This window comes from Echinops telfairi, unplaced genomic scaffold, assembly GCF_000313985.2.
Source record: "Echinops telfairi isolate 266 unplaced genomic scaffold, ASM31398v2 ScPeMD7_23;HRSCAF=83, whole genome shotgun sequence".
In the NCBI taxonomy this organism is placed as follows: domain Eukaryota; kingdom Metazoa; phylum Chordata; class Mammalia; order Afrosoricida; family Tenrecidae; genus Echinops; species Echinops telfairi.
Window position 1 is genome coordinate 41,738,502 of NW_022103920.1, and position 16,900 is coordinate 41,755,401.

Consider the following 16,900-nt stretch of genomic DNA (forward strand, 5'->3'; position numbering starts at 1 on the left):
AAAGGAGCCTAAATGCTTTTCATTCTGAGATAAATCAGTGAGAGAGGAGGGAACTGAACTGGATCACTTTCTCAGTCCTGGTCACTTTCCGGAGCAAACAAAGGAGAAGAGGGGGTTTTGCCATCGCATGTGCTTGCTAACTGGCAGAGTGAGTGCAGACGGGTTCCTCCAGCCAGACGGGTAGATCAGGAGAAGAGGACATGGGGGCTCCATGGGGTCAGAATAGGGAGAGGGGTGAGTAGGAGGAGAGACAAGGTGTTCAGGCAGGTCTGAAAAGGTAGACACCAGAGGGGGATGCAGAAGCAGGAGGAGAGGAGGAATTTTCTTTAGTCAAGAGGACTTGGGAAGGGGAGCAGGAAATACAGAGAAAAGGCAGCCTGGAAGTACAGAATCTCAGACTATTGGTGAGTTTACTGGCAGAAATTGTCGAGATTTCCGAGGATATTGAAATAGAAAGTGTGGCAGGAGATTAAAGTTGTTACTTCCTGGCACTTTCTGACCCCTCTATCCTGCAGGTCTCAGGACAGGCGACCACGGATTTGTCCCTAAATCTAGCTACCTTTCAGTAAGGTCAAGCAGTAAGGATTTTTGAATTTGTATTTTTTAAAGTGGATATTTATACCCTAATTTAATTGTTTTATTTATGTTAAGATATTTTGTGTATTTGTATACTGTCAAATCAGTTCAAGGTGGCCCCATGTATGTCCATCCGTGTAGAACTGCTCCATGCGGTTTTCATTAGCTGGTTTGGGGGAAGTCGATCACCGGGCGTTTCTACCAAGGTATCCCCTGGTGAAATCTGGAACCTCACTTTCAGTTAGCGACTGAATATGCTAACCATTGTGCTACCCAGAGACAAATTACAGAAATAAAACATATTAACTTTTTCTAAATTATCCTCTTCCCCTTAGAATAGGAGCAATCAGCTTGTTTAGAAATTCCTTTTGAAAGGTAAAGCTTGAATTAGTAATAGGTCCTTTGTACAATTTTATATGATGGGTTTATCCATGGACTTCTGTTAGAGCTGAAAGTGCCTGTACAAGACTATTTGGTCCACACTGTTGCCTGTAGACATGTGCTGTAACTAAGATAGTAGAAGTAAAAACACTGCAAAATATCTGAGGATATTCTTGGAATTCTACTTTAACTAGGTCATAGACAGTTGTGTGTGTTTTTTATTTCTCTGAAAATTTTGTGAAAGAATAATTTGGCATACAATTTGAGTTAATGAATCTAATTAAATATGTAAGACTATTTGAATCACAGGAAAGTAGGAGTTATAAGAAATATTGTAAGGGAGTGCCAGTGCCAAAATTAATGTTTCCCTCTACCTTAAGAGAACAGGAAATGCTGGCGAGAACTGCCTCTGGTAATAAAGGGAAATTAACGTGTGATTTTTACTAAATTATGTTAGCAAGTGAGTCCCTTATAGAAAAATGGAAGAGTTGGAATTTATAACTATATTTTGCCATATGAGATTATGTTAAATCTATCCCGTTTATTCTACCATTCATTAAAATTTTAGGCTTGTTACCAAACTGAGAAGGCTATAGAGTTTCTGTTATCTTGACTTTCAGCAGTACTACTCTTACCCTCAAAGGCCCCATTTCCCCTTCTGTCCTGTGTTTCATCCTTTTATAGTAAAGGTCTCAATTCACTAATTTTGTAATAGATAGGCACCCATAGCCTACAGTTTATCAATTTAAACCAGTCTTTCGAAGTTCACTTTGTCTGATGTTACTAAACCTCACCATTTTTTTGGAAGTTACTGCTTGCTTCATGCTTCTCATTCTGTCTTGAGAGCTTGTTGTATGGTTAGGTGCAGTCCAGTTGCTTTTCAATCTAGCAGCCCCCATGTGGCAAAGGAGACTTTCACCTAGGGTCTCCAAGCTGAAATCTTGGGGAAGGAGATGACTAGGTCTTTCTCCCACAGAGCCTCTGGATGGCTCCCAACTGCCAGCCTTCTCTGCTGATGGTGCTCTCACACTAAGTGCTGTGTTACCGAGGCTCCTTTAACTCTCAGCCTTACCGCATTCTTCTGTTTCATGCTACCTTGAACTCTGTGTAGTCAGAATTTCCAATCTGCCCATTTTTAGCTGCTGCTTTTTTTAACTTTTCAAAACTAATTTCTCTTAGAAAATTCCCAAAGGGTGTTTATTAGGCCTTTAAAGGGTACAATGTTAAGAGTGTAAAATCTTTTTAATGGTTTTATTGACATATAATTCACATGTCCTACAGTTTAATAGTCATATCAAGAATTGTACAGTCATCACCACAGTCTATTATAGAACATTTTCTTCATTCTTGTACTCATTGTCACTAGCTCCCCATTTCCTCCCAACTTCCCCTGCCATTCTTCCAAGACCCAAAATCCAATTACTGTCTCTATAGATTTACCTATCTTGGACTTCATATACAGAAAAACACTAAAAACAAAAAAGGGAAAATAGATAAGAACATCAAATGAAAAGAAAGCAGAAAATGTTAAAAACTAGAACAAATTTTAAATGGATCAAAAAAGAGATTCCGTGAAAAGGTGTTAAATGTCATCCTCACTGCATCTACAGTAATACCCTCCAGTACAGGGGTTCTCAACCTTCCTAATGCCGTGACCCTTTAATACAGTTCCTCATGTTGTGGTGACCCCCAACCATAAAATTATTTTCGTTGCGACCTATAACTGTAATTTTACCACTGTTATAAATCAAGCAACCCATGTGAAAGAGTCTTTCGACCCCCAAGGGGATCGCCGCAACCCACAGCTTGAGAACTGCTGCTCTAGTACATTCTGCTTGACAACAAGGCTATTCACATCCCTGGTCTGTAGTCAGAGAGGTCTAACCAGGGGCTTCATCCACATGTATTTCCCCTTGTCTTCAGATGAGACCATATGGTAGAAGCACCCTAAGCCAGTGTGATCCAAGGATTGTAAATAATCAAATCCAAACCCGAAGGAGGAAAAGGTCACAAAGCTTAAATTGTGAACACAAGGCTGTGGAAGCCCAAAATCCATTTGCAGGGTCCACTCATGGATTAAGCCACCAGTGAATCCCCTCTCATCCTAGTTGAGGGATACAGATAGCCTTGTTATCCGACAGAGAGCCTTTTAAAGTCTATTATAACCTTCTAGTGTGGAAGTACATACTTTTATATCTGTTCTCAGTGATTACTTTTAGAATTAGAACATTCATATTTAAGGTGTCATGTATACATTCTTTTCAGACATCATACAGCCTTCAGAAAAAAATTGACTTCATTTTTTCCTTTCCCATATTATACCTTACTGATACTGTGTTCTTCACACCGATTTGTAAGCACACAAGACATTACCCGAAAGCACGTTTTTAAATTTTACTTTAGTGGATAAGGATTCGTGGTCACAAGCTTTTGATTATGCTGCGTTTGGGAACGTGCTTATTTCTTCTTCAAGCTTAAAATGTTTTTTGTGAAGTGCAGAATTCTGGTTGACAGCTCTTTTCAGGATATTTAAGGTATCCTTTATTATTGGTGGTGGTGATAAGGAAGTCAGCTGTCAGTGAATTTAGCACTCATTTGAAAGTGATCTGTTTTTCTTCTCTGGCTACTTTGAAGAACTTCTCTTTACCTCTGGTGTTCTACAGTCTGAATGAGCTGTATGTTGATGTGGGTTTCCTTTGAGCTCTACCTCTTACAATGTCTTTGGCATCGACTTCATGGAATGATGCCTTTGATCGCCTTTAATAAGTGTTCGTCCCCCCACACAAAGAATGCTTCTGCCCCATGTTTCTCTTCTAGAACTTTAATTAGAAGTGGAATAGATCTTCTCACTGTGACTTTCATCCTTTTAAATCTCTTTCACAAATCCCCCTTTTTAACCTATTCTGCATTCTAGATAAATTTCCTCAGAACAGTCTTCTTGTTCCCCACTAATTCTTTTCCTCATCTAATGGTGTGTGCATATGAGAAGTCTTCAGAAACTGGATGGAGAATGTGTATTATGAAAACGCTACATATAATTACATTTGTGTGGGAGGGGGCAACAAAAAAAACTGGTGCTAACTTGTAGCATGTCTACACCAGACCTAGTTTGAGGCAGTGAGAGGATAAGACGTCAGTTTGAAAAGAGTCCCCTACCAGAACAACATGAGTTCTGATAAAGTTTAAGCAAAAACAAACAGATTTACAGTGAAGCTTGGGTGGAAGAGTGGTGAAATTACTGATTTACAAAAGTTTATCGGGACAGTACCCCAAAGAAATCATCTGTCCAAGTGGATAGCTCATTTAAAAAGGGGGCACGATGATGAAGGTGAAGTATACTGCCACAGGCTAATCTTAATCGGTGTGTAAGGAAACAATCTTATGTGTGCCCTAATTGAAGATGACTGAAGATTTACAGTAGAAAAAATAGCCAACATCAAGAAATATCATTTGGTTCAGGTTGTACATCTCTAACTAAAAAGTTACAGTTAAACTTTCCCCTGCGTGGGTGCCAAAGCTATTGTTCCAGATCGTGAAATATACCCAGACAGGCTACAGACAGCAGAACTTTCTATGGAAGTCTTAAACATGAAAGATCAAGATTTTGAAGCCTATCTTTGAAGAATTGTTAATAGGAGATAAAATACGGCTTTATTGGTACTATCCTGTAGGCAAAGTACAATCAAAGCAATGGCTACCAAGAGGTGGAAGTGGTTTAGTCAAGTCACTGCAGAATGGTCAGTAGCATAGGTCATGGCAGCATTTGGGGCAATGTTCAAGACATTTGCTTGTTGACTTTCTGGAGACTAAAGAACAGTACTCTTTGCTATGAAGCCAACATAGACTCAGTGACCCTCCAGGACAGGGTGGAACAGCCCCGAAGAGCTTCCAATACTGCAGATCTTTCACACCCAGCTCAACTTGTAACCATTCCTCAACCAGGGCCCCTCTCAAAAAGCATTTGTTTGTATTTGTTTATTATGAGAATGCTAGCCAAAGCTTTAACCAAAACATGCCTGAGAAAGCTTCAGTTAGAGCACCCTTCACCACCACAATGTTCCTGCTTATTCTTCTTACTAGACAAAAGTTGATCCATCTATACTGACACCAGAAAAGGTGAAAACATTGCCAAAATGGAAAGAATCATAAAACAGTGAAACATTTCAGTTCAACAGAAGGTAGTGATTTTAAAGCTGTATGCACTATGTAACAGAAGTTTAAAAGTTTAAAACAAAAACAAAATTACAAAAGGACTCCTTATCATATTGGGAAATTTTTTATGTGGTTTCAGTTTGAATAGATTAGATAGATAACAAATAAGATTCAAACAACACAATTGACACGTTTGATGTAACAAGCTTGTAGATAACAATGCACAATAGCTATGAGATACATACATTTAACACAGGGAATATATATAAAAGTATTTTAAGACATAACTAAATTTGTGATGCTGAATTAAAAATCAAAGTCTTGCTTAGTCTTGTATATCTATCATCTGTCCCCTATAATTTGTTAATAAAGTAACGATAGCTGAGCGAACAATGCATGGTAGTGTTCCCTTAAAAATTATAATAGAAAGTAGAATGAGAGCCATTATAGGTTAGTAAGGTAAGCATGCTTTCAAGTTATAAATTCTTGCTAAATTAGCTCCTAGCTCTGGGATTTGGAGAAAATTACATAATATCTCTAAGGCTTACCTATAAAATGAGTATAGTAATATCCACCTTATTGGGTTATGAAAAATCAATGAAATGATGTGGATAGAGTATTTTATTTTAAAAAATGCTACTGCTATTTATGTTTTTATCCATAAAGTCTAGTGAATATCTACAAAATAGTAATATTGAGTTTAAATTCTTGAGGCATCTGATTAGGTAGGTATTGCAAATGAAATTCATACTGTTTGTTTCCATGGAGGAGTAACAGGTCACCAACATGCCAAAGCTTTTTGCCATTCTTGCCCTTTTTTCCTGTTATCTGTAAGAGTTGAAAAGAGGAAATGACGAGAAGAGGCTGAATGCTCAAACATTTAGCTCTTGACCTGTCAGGGTGCATTTCTGCTTTTGTCACTAGTCTTCCTTCTGGTCAGAATTCAGTTTTAAAGGAAGGCCAGTCTTCAGGTCGCAGGTATACATTTCTTATATCTCATCTAATCAGCTGCCAAAGACTGAAAAACCCTAAATCCACATGTAAGTGTTTTAATTCCCCCCAGGGAATGCAGTAGATGTGATATCCTGAAGTCTTTAGATAGAAATTCCATGAAATGGTATGTAATGAATAAATGTGCTTTATTTGTATTTTTAAAGACCTTTAATGATGTGTCTTGAGTCATTAACGAAGCAGCGCTAACTCTAGTGGAACCTTTAAATGACAGTGTAGTTTGATTAACAAGGACTTTAAGCATACATACACACTGTACCTACAGATTTCACAATGACGGGGGTGGGTTGTTTAGGGGTTTCTTTTGTCTAATCTTTATATGGCTTCAATTCTATAAATATTTCAGAAATAAGGACATCATGTAATCTCATTGAAACAGTTTTTCATAAAAACAAACGCTTTCTCGGTTTTAGATCACCTCTCTAGTGACGCTCCAGCTGTTAAGCCTTGTTGGCCATGACGACCAGCTTGATGGGCCAAAGTACAAATGCACCGTCTCTCTAGACTTCATCAGAGCAATTGCAAGGTGAGAGAAGAGTAGTTGTTAATGTGGGATGTCTCAAATTATGTAAATTATAGACTAAATATAAAAATTAATTCCTGATGTAATGTCATTTAAAGGAGAAAAGATTTCTTTTAAGTGCTAAGAATAAAGAACCTCCACTGTAAAACGAACCCTCTGATCAAATTTACAAATGACACGGAATTGGGAAGAAAAGCTAAATAGATAAGACTGCGCAAGTCAGGATCCTCACAGGTAGTAACAGAGTAGGGTCCTGGTTCTTTGAGAACAGTGGGATTTAGCAGCACCAGTAAACTGAAAAACAGACCAACCTATGGAATCAAACAAGCTGGGAGAGATCTCAGAGCTTACGCCCTAAGTGTTTTAACTGTAAGTTCTTAAAATCCTAACGTAGGTCGTACCATCGAAGTACCACGGATAGACGCACCATGGCTTGTTCAAGGCAAGAGAAATTATAGGCTTGTTGTGTATCACCATAGGCAGCTCAGATCTGGGGTCCTGTGTGCGAGGGGTGTTAGCAACTGGGTGCACGTTGGAAAGACACAGAGAAAGCGGTAGGACTAAGAAGCGTGTCACGCTCATAACTGGGGCGTTGGGGATGTGAGAGAACGCTGAGGAAGGACAAGTTATTTCAGGAACTGTCATGTGTAAATTGAATTAAACTTATTCTGAATTCTGTTTAGAAGTTTTATGGAGGAGAGAATGTTTGTGAAAATGAGAGCTGTCCAAAGATGTGAGAAATTTCCTCATAAAGAGGAGTACTTAAAATGGTAGACCAGTGGTTCTCAACCTTCCTGATGCTGCAACCCTTTAGTGCAGTCTTCATGTGGTGACCCCCAACCATAAAATTATTTTTGTTGCTACTTTATAACTGTCATTTCGCTGCTGTTATGAATAGATGACCCTGTGAAAGGGTCGTTCGACCTCCAAAGGAGTTGCGACCCACAGGCTGAGAACTCTGTGGTAGACCGTGCTCAAGCTGTTTGACAGTGGGGATGAACTCCCACATCTCATGGTTGCAGGTGGACAATAATCTGTCAGGAGCGTAGGATGAACAAGTAGGATTGATTTCCCAACCATCTTACTATGAAGATGCCGCTTGAGCATTCTTTTCTTTTAAAATGAATCCATGAAGCGTTACCAGCAGGGTAGGGGGAAGGTGAGAAGAGGAAGGGAAGAAGGGGGAACTGATCACAATTATCGATGCATAATCTCCACCACCACCCCAAAGGGGATGAACAACAGAAATGTGGGTGAAGGAAGATAGTGGTTGGTGTAAGATATGAAAACAATCATTTATCAAGGGGTCACCAGGGTGGGAGTGGGGGAGGTAAAAAAGCTGATGCCAAGGGTTCAAATAGGAAGTAAATGTTTAGAAACGATAATGGCAACATATGTACAGATAAGCTTGATACAATTGATGTGTGGATTGTTATAAGCTCTTAAGAACCCCAGTAAAATGATTTTTTAAGTAAATGAAATGAATCCTGAAAGTATTCGCATATTTTTCAAAACTCACAAAACATGCCTAAAAATGTTTCTTGACGTGGATACAGATTTATCGATCGTCTCTAGTCCATGGGTTGGCGGCTATTCTTCCTCTCAAGCTTCTTCTGAGTGACAAGTTCTGTGATCACTATGATGCAGGTAGTTGCCACACATTTGGGAAATACAAAGACCCAAAACATAAAATGAATATTATGAAATAGCCATTATGATAAAACCAGGCAACTGTGTACACAAAAGAAACTGGGCAGAAACTTTAAGGTTATATTCTGATCATAAAGGTATAGACATTCTTTTCTAAATAATGATTTTAGAGCATTTACATTTAAGAGTCTCCATCAAAGGCATCACCTTGGAACAATGAGTATTTGTTTTAGGGATTTTTCCATTACTCAGAGTGTGTTGGGTCATGTTAAACATAACAATTCTTTTATAGCACAGAGGCCAGTGAATGTCTAATATTGTGATACAGTGAAACAAATTGAATTTGGTGTTCGGCAATCCACAGCAGCACAGTAATTATAAATCCTTGCCGGGGAGTTGGGGGAGGAGCGCACTTTGCTTTTATCATCTCAGGAGGGAGCAGGCACTGGAGACTTACAATTAGTATTGAACTTCTTTTCTGCTCACTTAACCTCTTACTCTATTTCTCTCTCTTACAACAAACCTATGTACTGAAACATCTCTCACCTCCCACAATTCTTCCTCGTTGCTTTAAAACTAAAATCTGGTTCTTCCCCAGGGCTGTTAATTCCTCTGAAGTTATCACACCCCAACCCTCAGGGCTGGGAGTGCCATTTCTTGTCTGTTCCTCTCCCCGACTTCTCATAGAAACTTGGATTATGACTCATCCAGCCTGTCTCCATTTCCCTATTCTTATGACCTAGCTCCAAGCCATGCACCTAACTTGTTGAAGAATAATTGGTTCACTGCCTTCTTTCCACCTCTGTTATTGACTCATCAAACCACAAATCCCAACATATGTGCCCCCATCAGCATTTGCTCTGTTTCACAAAATAAATTTAGGCCCATCTTTTTCATTCCCCTTGTTCAATATTGTGGAGGTAGAGGGGCTCCCTCTTCCCATTCACAGTATTTGTCTACCTGTTGTCTGAATTCCGTTTCCTCTGGATGGTCCCAGAACCTGTGTAGTCCTCGGGTGATTTGTCCTCTTGGTGGCACCTACTGACCGATCTCTCGAGTCCCTGCGTAGTCTTCTGGGTTTTATCTTTTATTTCTTACCTGTTTTTTCCTAAAGCTTAAAACTGTCCACATTAAAAAGCTTTTCCTAAAGCTTAAAACTGTCCAGAAAGAATACTACATAAATTTTTCCAAAAATGTAATGTCACCTTCCTGCTTAGAAATCTTGGGATAAAAAATAAAATCCTTAATAGTGTGTAAGGCCCAAATGATCTGACCCCTGCCTTGAGGCCCAGTCACATCTGGCACATACAGACCTTTTCTTCTCTCAGTGTGGACCCTATAGCCCCGTCACTTGTTTTCAGTTGTTAACAAACCATTCTGCGTCCCACCTTTGCATGTGCTGTACTTTACCACTTTTCTCCTCTGGGGTATAATCTTAAGGTTTCAAATGAACTCTTCATCCCTAGAAAAACCCTCTCAAATCTACCAGAGACACCTTCTCAAACATGTAGGTGGATACTGCTTATTACAGTTGGTCTGTCTTTCTAGAATATAATTTCAAGCTCAAAGAACACACTCTGTATTAATCACCACGGCCTTATCTCGATGTCTACCACAATACTTTTAACCTACTCTATGCTAAATAGTGACCGAATGCATGCTTTCCCATAGTGAAAGGCAACATAACTGTCGTTGAAAAGGAAACCATTGTGGGTTTGGTTCTGAGGCAGCCAGAAGAAGGGCACTTACGGGCTGAGTCTCCTTCAGGATCTCAGCGTGGGAAGCAGTCCCCAGGATACTTAGCAAAGAAGTCGTGCTTGGATGCCTAGTTCCAGACACCTGTGGCAGAGAACAAAAATTAGATCACAAGGCACAACTAAAATGTCCACTAAGAAGGAATAGATCACTAATTTATACATTTTCATGGAGAAACAATATGTTGTTATTGAAGAACCATATTTTTTAAAGGATTTAAAAACACAAAATACTCAGGATATGCCTTAAGTGGATAAAACATTTATATGTAAAATTGTTTATATAAAGAAACTGAAGGGTGTAAATTTCGTAATTGTCAGATATTGACAAAAAGACAAGCAGGAGTATCTGAGTTAATCATAAACAGTCGTTTGTAACTTTTATCAAGAGTTCTTCCAGTGGCATAGTAGAGTCGACGTCAAATTATACTGATTTCAATAACAGTTTATGAAAATAAGTGAAGCAAGTAGGATTAGTAAATCTTGTTCATTCAACATTTGTTGGGTTGCCCACTATAAAGAAACTGTTTTAGGTTTTGTGGATATTGCAACCAATAGAAAAGATGTATATCTTATCCTCATGTGCTTACATTTGAGAATTGTGGCATAAGGAGAGTTTATATACTAAAAGGAATATGGAGTTGTAAGAATGCTATAATAATGACTTTTTAAAGATTAAGATTTATTTACAAGCTGATGGAAAAGAACATGTAGAGAAGAGAGTCCGTGATACAAAAGAGAGGTGAATTAAAAGTTTGGAGTCTGACGTGCTGGCATGGGATTTAGAACTGGAATTGAAAGAAATAGCCCTAAATAGCAGAGAGGATCCCATTCCCTTGCAACAAGATGGCGATGAACTTGGAGATTTGGTGGCAAAAAATTGAAGAAGTTCTGTCTGATCTCGTAGCTTCTGTTTGTCTGTGAAAGAAGAGCCATGATTATTTGCTGAGACCAAGGTCAGAAATAGTAGCTTTCTGAGGGAATATGGAATATTTTAAGTAGCTGCCGTGGAGAGCGGAAGAGAGCACTGAGAGAAAAGAGCTGGTTGGGAGGGTTGAGGGCCCATGCGTTTGCGGTGCACCAGTGGGTGCAACGTGTGGTGGTGATCTCTAACAGTTTTACGTATACTCAGTACTGGCATGGTGAGGGCTATTGTTACAATCACATAGTGGCGGTTTGACCAGGTGATTTCACTGGAGCCTCACAAGTTACTGAGTGAAGTGAATAAACTAGGAAGGAAGTAAAGCCAGTGGGGAGCTAATGGTACAGTGACCTGCCCGGCACAGGTTTATTCAAGAGAATGTCAAGGGGTTTGTGAACTACTTATTCCAAGGTGTAGCAAATAGCTTGAAGGGGAGGATATTGGAGATTAGAGGGTAGAATGGATTTTTCTTTTTAGAAGTAGAGCCTTTCTGAGTGTGGTCATGAGAGTGAAAAGAAAAGCCATCGCACAAGAAACGCAGTGAGCACTGAAGTCACTCAGACGGATGCCGGTCTTGGGAAGGAAAGGAAGACTGGCTGGACACTCACTCAGTTACTCACTCCGAGGTGGTGACAGGGGAGGGCGGAACGTGGAAAACAGAATGCTCTGAACTCAGAGGAGCAGAGCTCTTTCCACAAGGACACAGACTCCACATGACGGGGTGCCTGAGATATGGAAGCGAGTCTTAACCTTTTTGGAGGAAGCTGATGATGGGTCTAGAGCCTTTATAGCTGTGGTTTTCAACCATCCTAATGCTGCGACCCTTTTATACTGTTCCTCATGTATTGGTGACTCTCCAACCATAAAATTATTTTCGTTGCTACTTCCTCACTGTCATTTTGCCACTGTGAATCGGGCGACCCACAGGTTGAGAACCACTGCTTTAGAGAGAGCTGGGTGTCCACTAAGCCAGGAAGAGAAAACATATTCACTGGAGAGCTAGAGGGAGTAGAGAACTTTGACTGTGGGACAGTGGAAAGGTTTGGAAACCGAAGCTGTCGGAGCCTGGTTACAGAGATGGGGGGGAAATAGATGACGGAGAAGCTCACTAATAATTGTCCTAATGTGTGTGGCACTTAGCAGTTTATGATTGTTTTTAACTTAAGGTTGGAACATAGATCAAAGGCAAAATTGAATGTTCAATATAATTAACTTATATTAAAGTGTTTTAAAATCTGATTCAAAAATTATTTCTTTTATGAAGCTTACTTTAGGTAATAATTCATTTGGGTTCTACGGAAGTGAGAATCCCTTCTATATTCTAAAAAAATTCACTGCCACTGAGTCAATGCCAACTCATAGCCACCCTGTAGAAGGGGATGGAACTGCCCCTCTGAGTTTCCAAGGCTGTAACTCTTTACAGGAGTAGAAAGCTGCCTCTTTCTCCTGTGGAACAGTTGGTGGTGGTTTTGAACTGCTGACTTTATGATTAGCAGCCATCTCGTAACCCACTATGCTTCAGGGCTCCCCTTTAATATTAACTATCCAAAATCTTAAAATTGTGTTTATATGAATTTAATACTCATCTGTCAGGATCCTTGGTGACATAGTGATTACACATTGGGCTGCTAACTGTAAAGTCAGTAGTTCAGAACCAATGGGGCTTTTTCTGTTCTTGTAAATGGTTTCTGTCTCAGAAACCCACAAGAGCACGTCTACCCTGCCCAATAGAGTCGCTGTGAGTCTGCCTCAAGTCATTGGCAGTGAGTTTATTTGTTTATTGGGTTGCTGTCATGAGTCAGAATTCACGCAGCGGCTGTGTGTGTGTGTGTGTGTGTGTGTGTGTCTGAAGATACACAGAATGCCCAGTGTTAGTATTCTTTCATCATATGGGAGACTCAGGAGTGATTCCCAGCCAGTGCTTCTCAAGCATAGCCACCAGCCGTCTCATCTGTCAGTAGAGGCTTGCTGTTGCTGGGGTGTTGAAAAGGTTTCAGTGGAGTTTCTAGACAAAGACAGACTAGAAAGAAAACCTTCTGAAAACCTGCCCCTAAACAACCTATGGATCACAATCACAATGGTCTGATCTTCTTTTGCCTGGACTCTCCATGAGGTGGGGACCAACTTGAGGGTGCCAGGTGCGTCTGAAGCCGTAGGGAATGTATACAAATTGCATACCTCCTTTGTAAGCTGAACCATTCTTCATGAGTTCATCAAATGTTTGTCTCCTAAAACATCGCTATTTTGTTGTGTCATGAATGTGCGGCAATTTCTGGTATTGCTGTTTTAACAAGGGGGCTCCCTAAAAGGTCATGGAAAAATGAAATTTAAAGATCATGGAATTTTCCAAAAATTAAAAAAATTCCCCTTGTATCACTCTACCAAAGACTGCCAATTTGCTAGAAAAATATATATGGGGATCAATTGGGAAGTCATGAATTTATGGGGGGGGGGCTGCGCAGTGGGAAGGATAGAGAAATAGAGTGGCATCATCATGTATCTTGGATTATGAATGTTTCTAAAAGGAATCATCTTATATATTTCATTCCTGGTGAGCTTGATTTTAAGAGGTCTGAAGACACTTACTATAGGATTCCGTTTACTTCAGTACTTCACAGAGCCAGAGAAGAGATGAAATGTAATGCTTTTATAAATGAATCACGATACGGTATTTAAATTGTGAAGTGTGTCTACATCAACTTGTTCATTTTGTGAAAGAAAATGCAATTGCACAAAGTATGCTATGTAATATAAATAGATTACTGAGTGAAATAGAGGAATTCTATTGTAGCAAATAGTGTTTTTGTTTATATTCTCTTTTATCACTTTTACATTAGACAGACATGCCCCATAGCTATCACAACATAGTTACAATTCTCTTATCTTAGTCTGTCAGCTATTCTGTATGACATCTTGTTCATCATTTGTTATGGCTACATAATATTCTGCTAAATAATACCCTGTAATTTAGGGTCTCACCTAGTGCTGACCTACTGTTGGATTTTAGCCTGTGCTAATTTAAATTTTTTCTAAACTTTTTTCCACTTGAACTAAAAAGTTAAATAAAATTTAGCATTCCTTCTTCACCTCACTTTAGGTGTATAACTTTAAGTCATTGTAGAGGCATTTGCCTGGAGGGCTGTGAAAATTCCTTTTCTCCCTTTGCCTGTGGCTAAAAATAGCTACTGCAACTGTTTTCTTTATAAAACCCTCAAAAAGAAGAACTTTGGACCAGTATCGTATCATTTTACACAAGGACGCCTCAAAACGTTCAGGGAAAATTTCCATTGTTTTAATTCTATTTTCCACAAAATTTTTGAAGCCCAATCAGATGTTTTAGATCCTTTGTAGAAGTGCCTTGTTGCTGATCAATGTGAGAGGTTTTGGAGTTGAATGAAAGATGAGCATGTTAAAATAGCTCAGTGATCTAATAGCTATACCCTTACATGTCTATGCTTGGGGATATAAGCTGCCCTTTTAAAAAAATTTTTTGCATCTATTTTTAGTTCCTTTATTTTTGCTAATGCTTGTGAAAGGATGTTTTTGGCAATGATTTTATACCATTTGGAAAACTAGCAGTAGTTTTATACTATTTGTGGAGGCGATTTTGTGATAAGGCAATTAAGGTAATCTTCAGTCGAGCAGTAGGTATCAAACAATAGCCACGGCCTCTCATTGGAACTATTTTTAAATGTGTTTTCATAAGCAGCATCTATAGTTCCCCATTCTAATTTTTTTTAATTTGTTAATATGTCAGTCATATGTTAAAAACTTTTCTAGCAAAATTATAGACAAAAACATGAATTGATGATGGTTTAATAAATAAAAGCATACAATTACTGAATCTTTACAAAGCTTTTCTCACATGGGTGATTATTTTTGCAGAACTGAATACTTTTAAGGCTTCAATTTTATACTTATTTCAAGATCATTATATCTAATTATTTTGACCATTTATTCAAATAATAAACCTCCAACTCTGAATATTTATAGTGAAGAATGAGCCTTGAGAAAGGAAAATAATTATATGTCTCTCTCTCTGCTATTTTATCCCGCCTGCCATTAGAGTACAAAAATATACATCCACATCGTCTGTTTGTTGTATCGTATTCTTGGATCATACAGATTTAGTTACAACACACACACAGGTCAACCAGTATTAAAAGACTGGAAGAATGAAAAGCACAAATGAGGACAGATGAGCTATGCACTATGTAATGATAAAACAGGTGTTTGGGACGATAAACAATGTTCAGAAGCAAAGAAGATTTAAATCCTTCTGCATCTCTAATTACTTCATTCTGTTTATTAGACAAAAAATAGCTGAACTTTCTATAGTATAATTGAATTGAATAGTTTTAACTTTTTCTTTTTTAGAAAAGCAAACTTTATGCATGATAAAAAATAAACCCCAAAACAACTTTTTTTTAAAGTGAGTTTCTAGTGACTTAAAAAAAAAATCGTTATCAGACTTACCATGCTGCTATTTGATAGTTCTGTAGGACTGGTTAGCCTTAATTATTTGCATGTGCTTCCCAGAATCGTGCAAATCTGAGCAATCTAAGGGGTGAGGATGCTAACGGATTCTGTTTTTGTTTTATAGGACGGTGAACTTTGACATAATAAAATACTTGTATGATTTCTTATGAAAACAAGCTTCAAAGCCATATGGACACTGTGACAATGACTAAGCCAAGCTGTGTTCATCCCCTCCTTAGCTGGCCAGGGAGAGGAGTTCTTTGGCTCTATTGGATTTGTCCAAACAGGTGCTGGCCCAGCATGGAAGCTGATGAAAATTCCCTGATTGGTCTGGGTGGATGTGAACAGAAGACTATTTACCAGGGACCCTGGAGTATTTGGAAGCAACGTGTTAATTATAAACAGCAGGGTTTGAGCACAATCTGTTCTGTCTTAATGATGTTATCTTAACACTGAAATTGCCTGAAACCCATTTACTTAGTACTACATTTTGCTCTGTGAACTATCCCCTGTGCTTTGAACATGCCAGCAGCCCTTGTTTATATGCCCAGCCTTTTCACTTCCTCTCTGCAGGGGCCCCTCACTTGCTTGCCAAAGCAGATTTTACTAAGGCCACCATTTTAAAAGATCATAGTTGGAAACTATAATAAACATGAGTTCATTTTTAAAATCCAAGCCTGTATGCTTATCCTTCCGTTCTGTTTCCAAAGGCAAGGTAGTTTGCTATGATATAGGATGAGCCTTTCATCTGTAAGCCCATGTGAAAACTACAGTGTGCTTGTGTGACTCTTTAATTGACCACTCCACCTAGCTTTTTTATCAGTTGCTTGCTTGCTTAAAAAAAAAAAAAATCATCAGTCTTTAAGAGTTTCATAATAAAACTATTTCTTGTTTTGTCAGCTGTCAACATGAGTTCTGGGTTTTCTGTTCATTTTTTAAAGTTTTCTCATAGCATTTGAGTGCTTTAATTTTGTTTTGAGCAGATATAAAGTGCTTAATTACCAAGCCTAGTTTAAATTTCAGTGGCATTTTATTCCTTCATTCCTTTTATTTATTTTTGTTTTTTAAGAAAAATTCTCATAGTAGGCTCTCCCAAGATAGAAAGCTTTCTTATGTAGTGATTACCTAACATTCTCAGGTTCCGAGAAAGCAGGTAGTGATATATTTGCTTTTATTTAAAAGTATGAGTAGGATGTTAACAGTTGGTCCATGTGGAATGAAATCTTTGACAGCTCCAATTTCTTCTTCATTTGCCATGATGACACTTATCAGCCCCGTTGTGAGCATTTTTGCTTTCCTTACATTGCAGTGGGCTCTCTTCTGCAGGCTGCGTGCGGTATTTGACCTTCACTGCTCACTAGTTCTTCAGGGCAGCTTCATTGTCTGTGAGCAGGCTGTGTCGTCTGCGGCTGTTAGAGCCGTCCTGTATCCCAGTGCCTCCTTCTTGGCTCA

General features: G+C 38.8%; 1 protein-coding gene across 1 annotated transcript in view; it reads left to right on the forward strand.

The window, feature by feature from the left end:
- Positions 1 to 16,123, forward strand: part of ORC5 (origin recognition complex subunit 5) — an 89,736-nt gene extending 73,613 nt beyond the window's left edge. Inside the window, exons 12-13 of the mRNA XM_045288947.1 lie at positions 6,534 to 6,646; positions 15,573 to 16,123. Coding sequence (XP_045144882.1) covers positions 6,534 to 6,646; positions 15,573 to 15,618 — 159 coding nt within the window. The 3' untranslated portion in view covers positions 15,619 to 16,123. The remainder of the gene's footprint in view (positions 1 to 6,533; positions 6,647 to 15,572) is intronic.
- Positions 16,124 to 16,900: the final 777 nt, after the last annotated feature.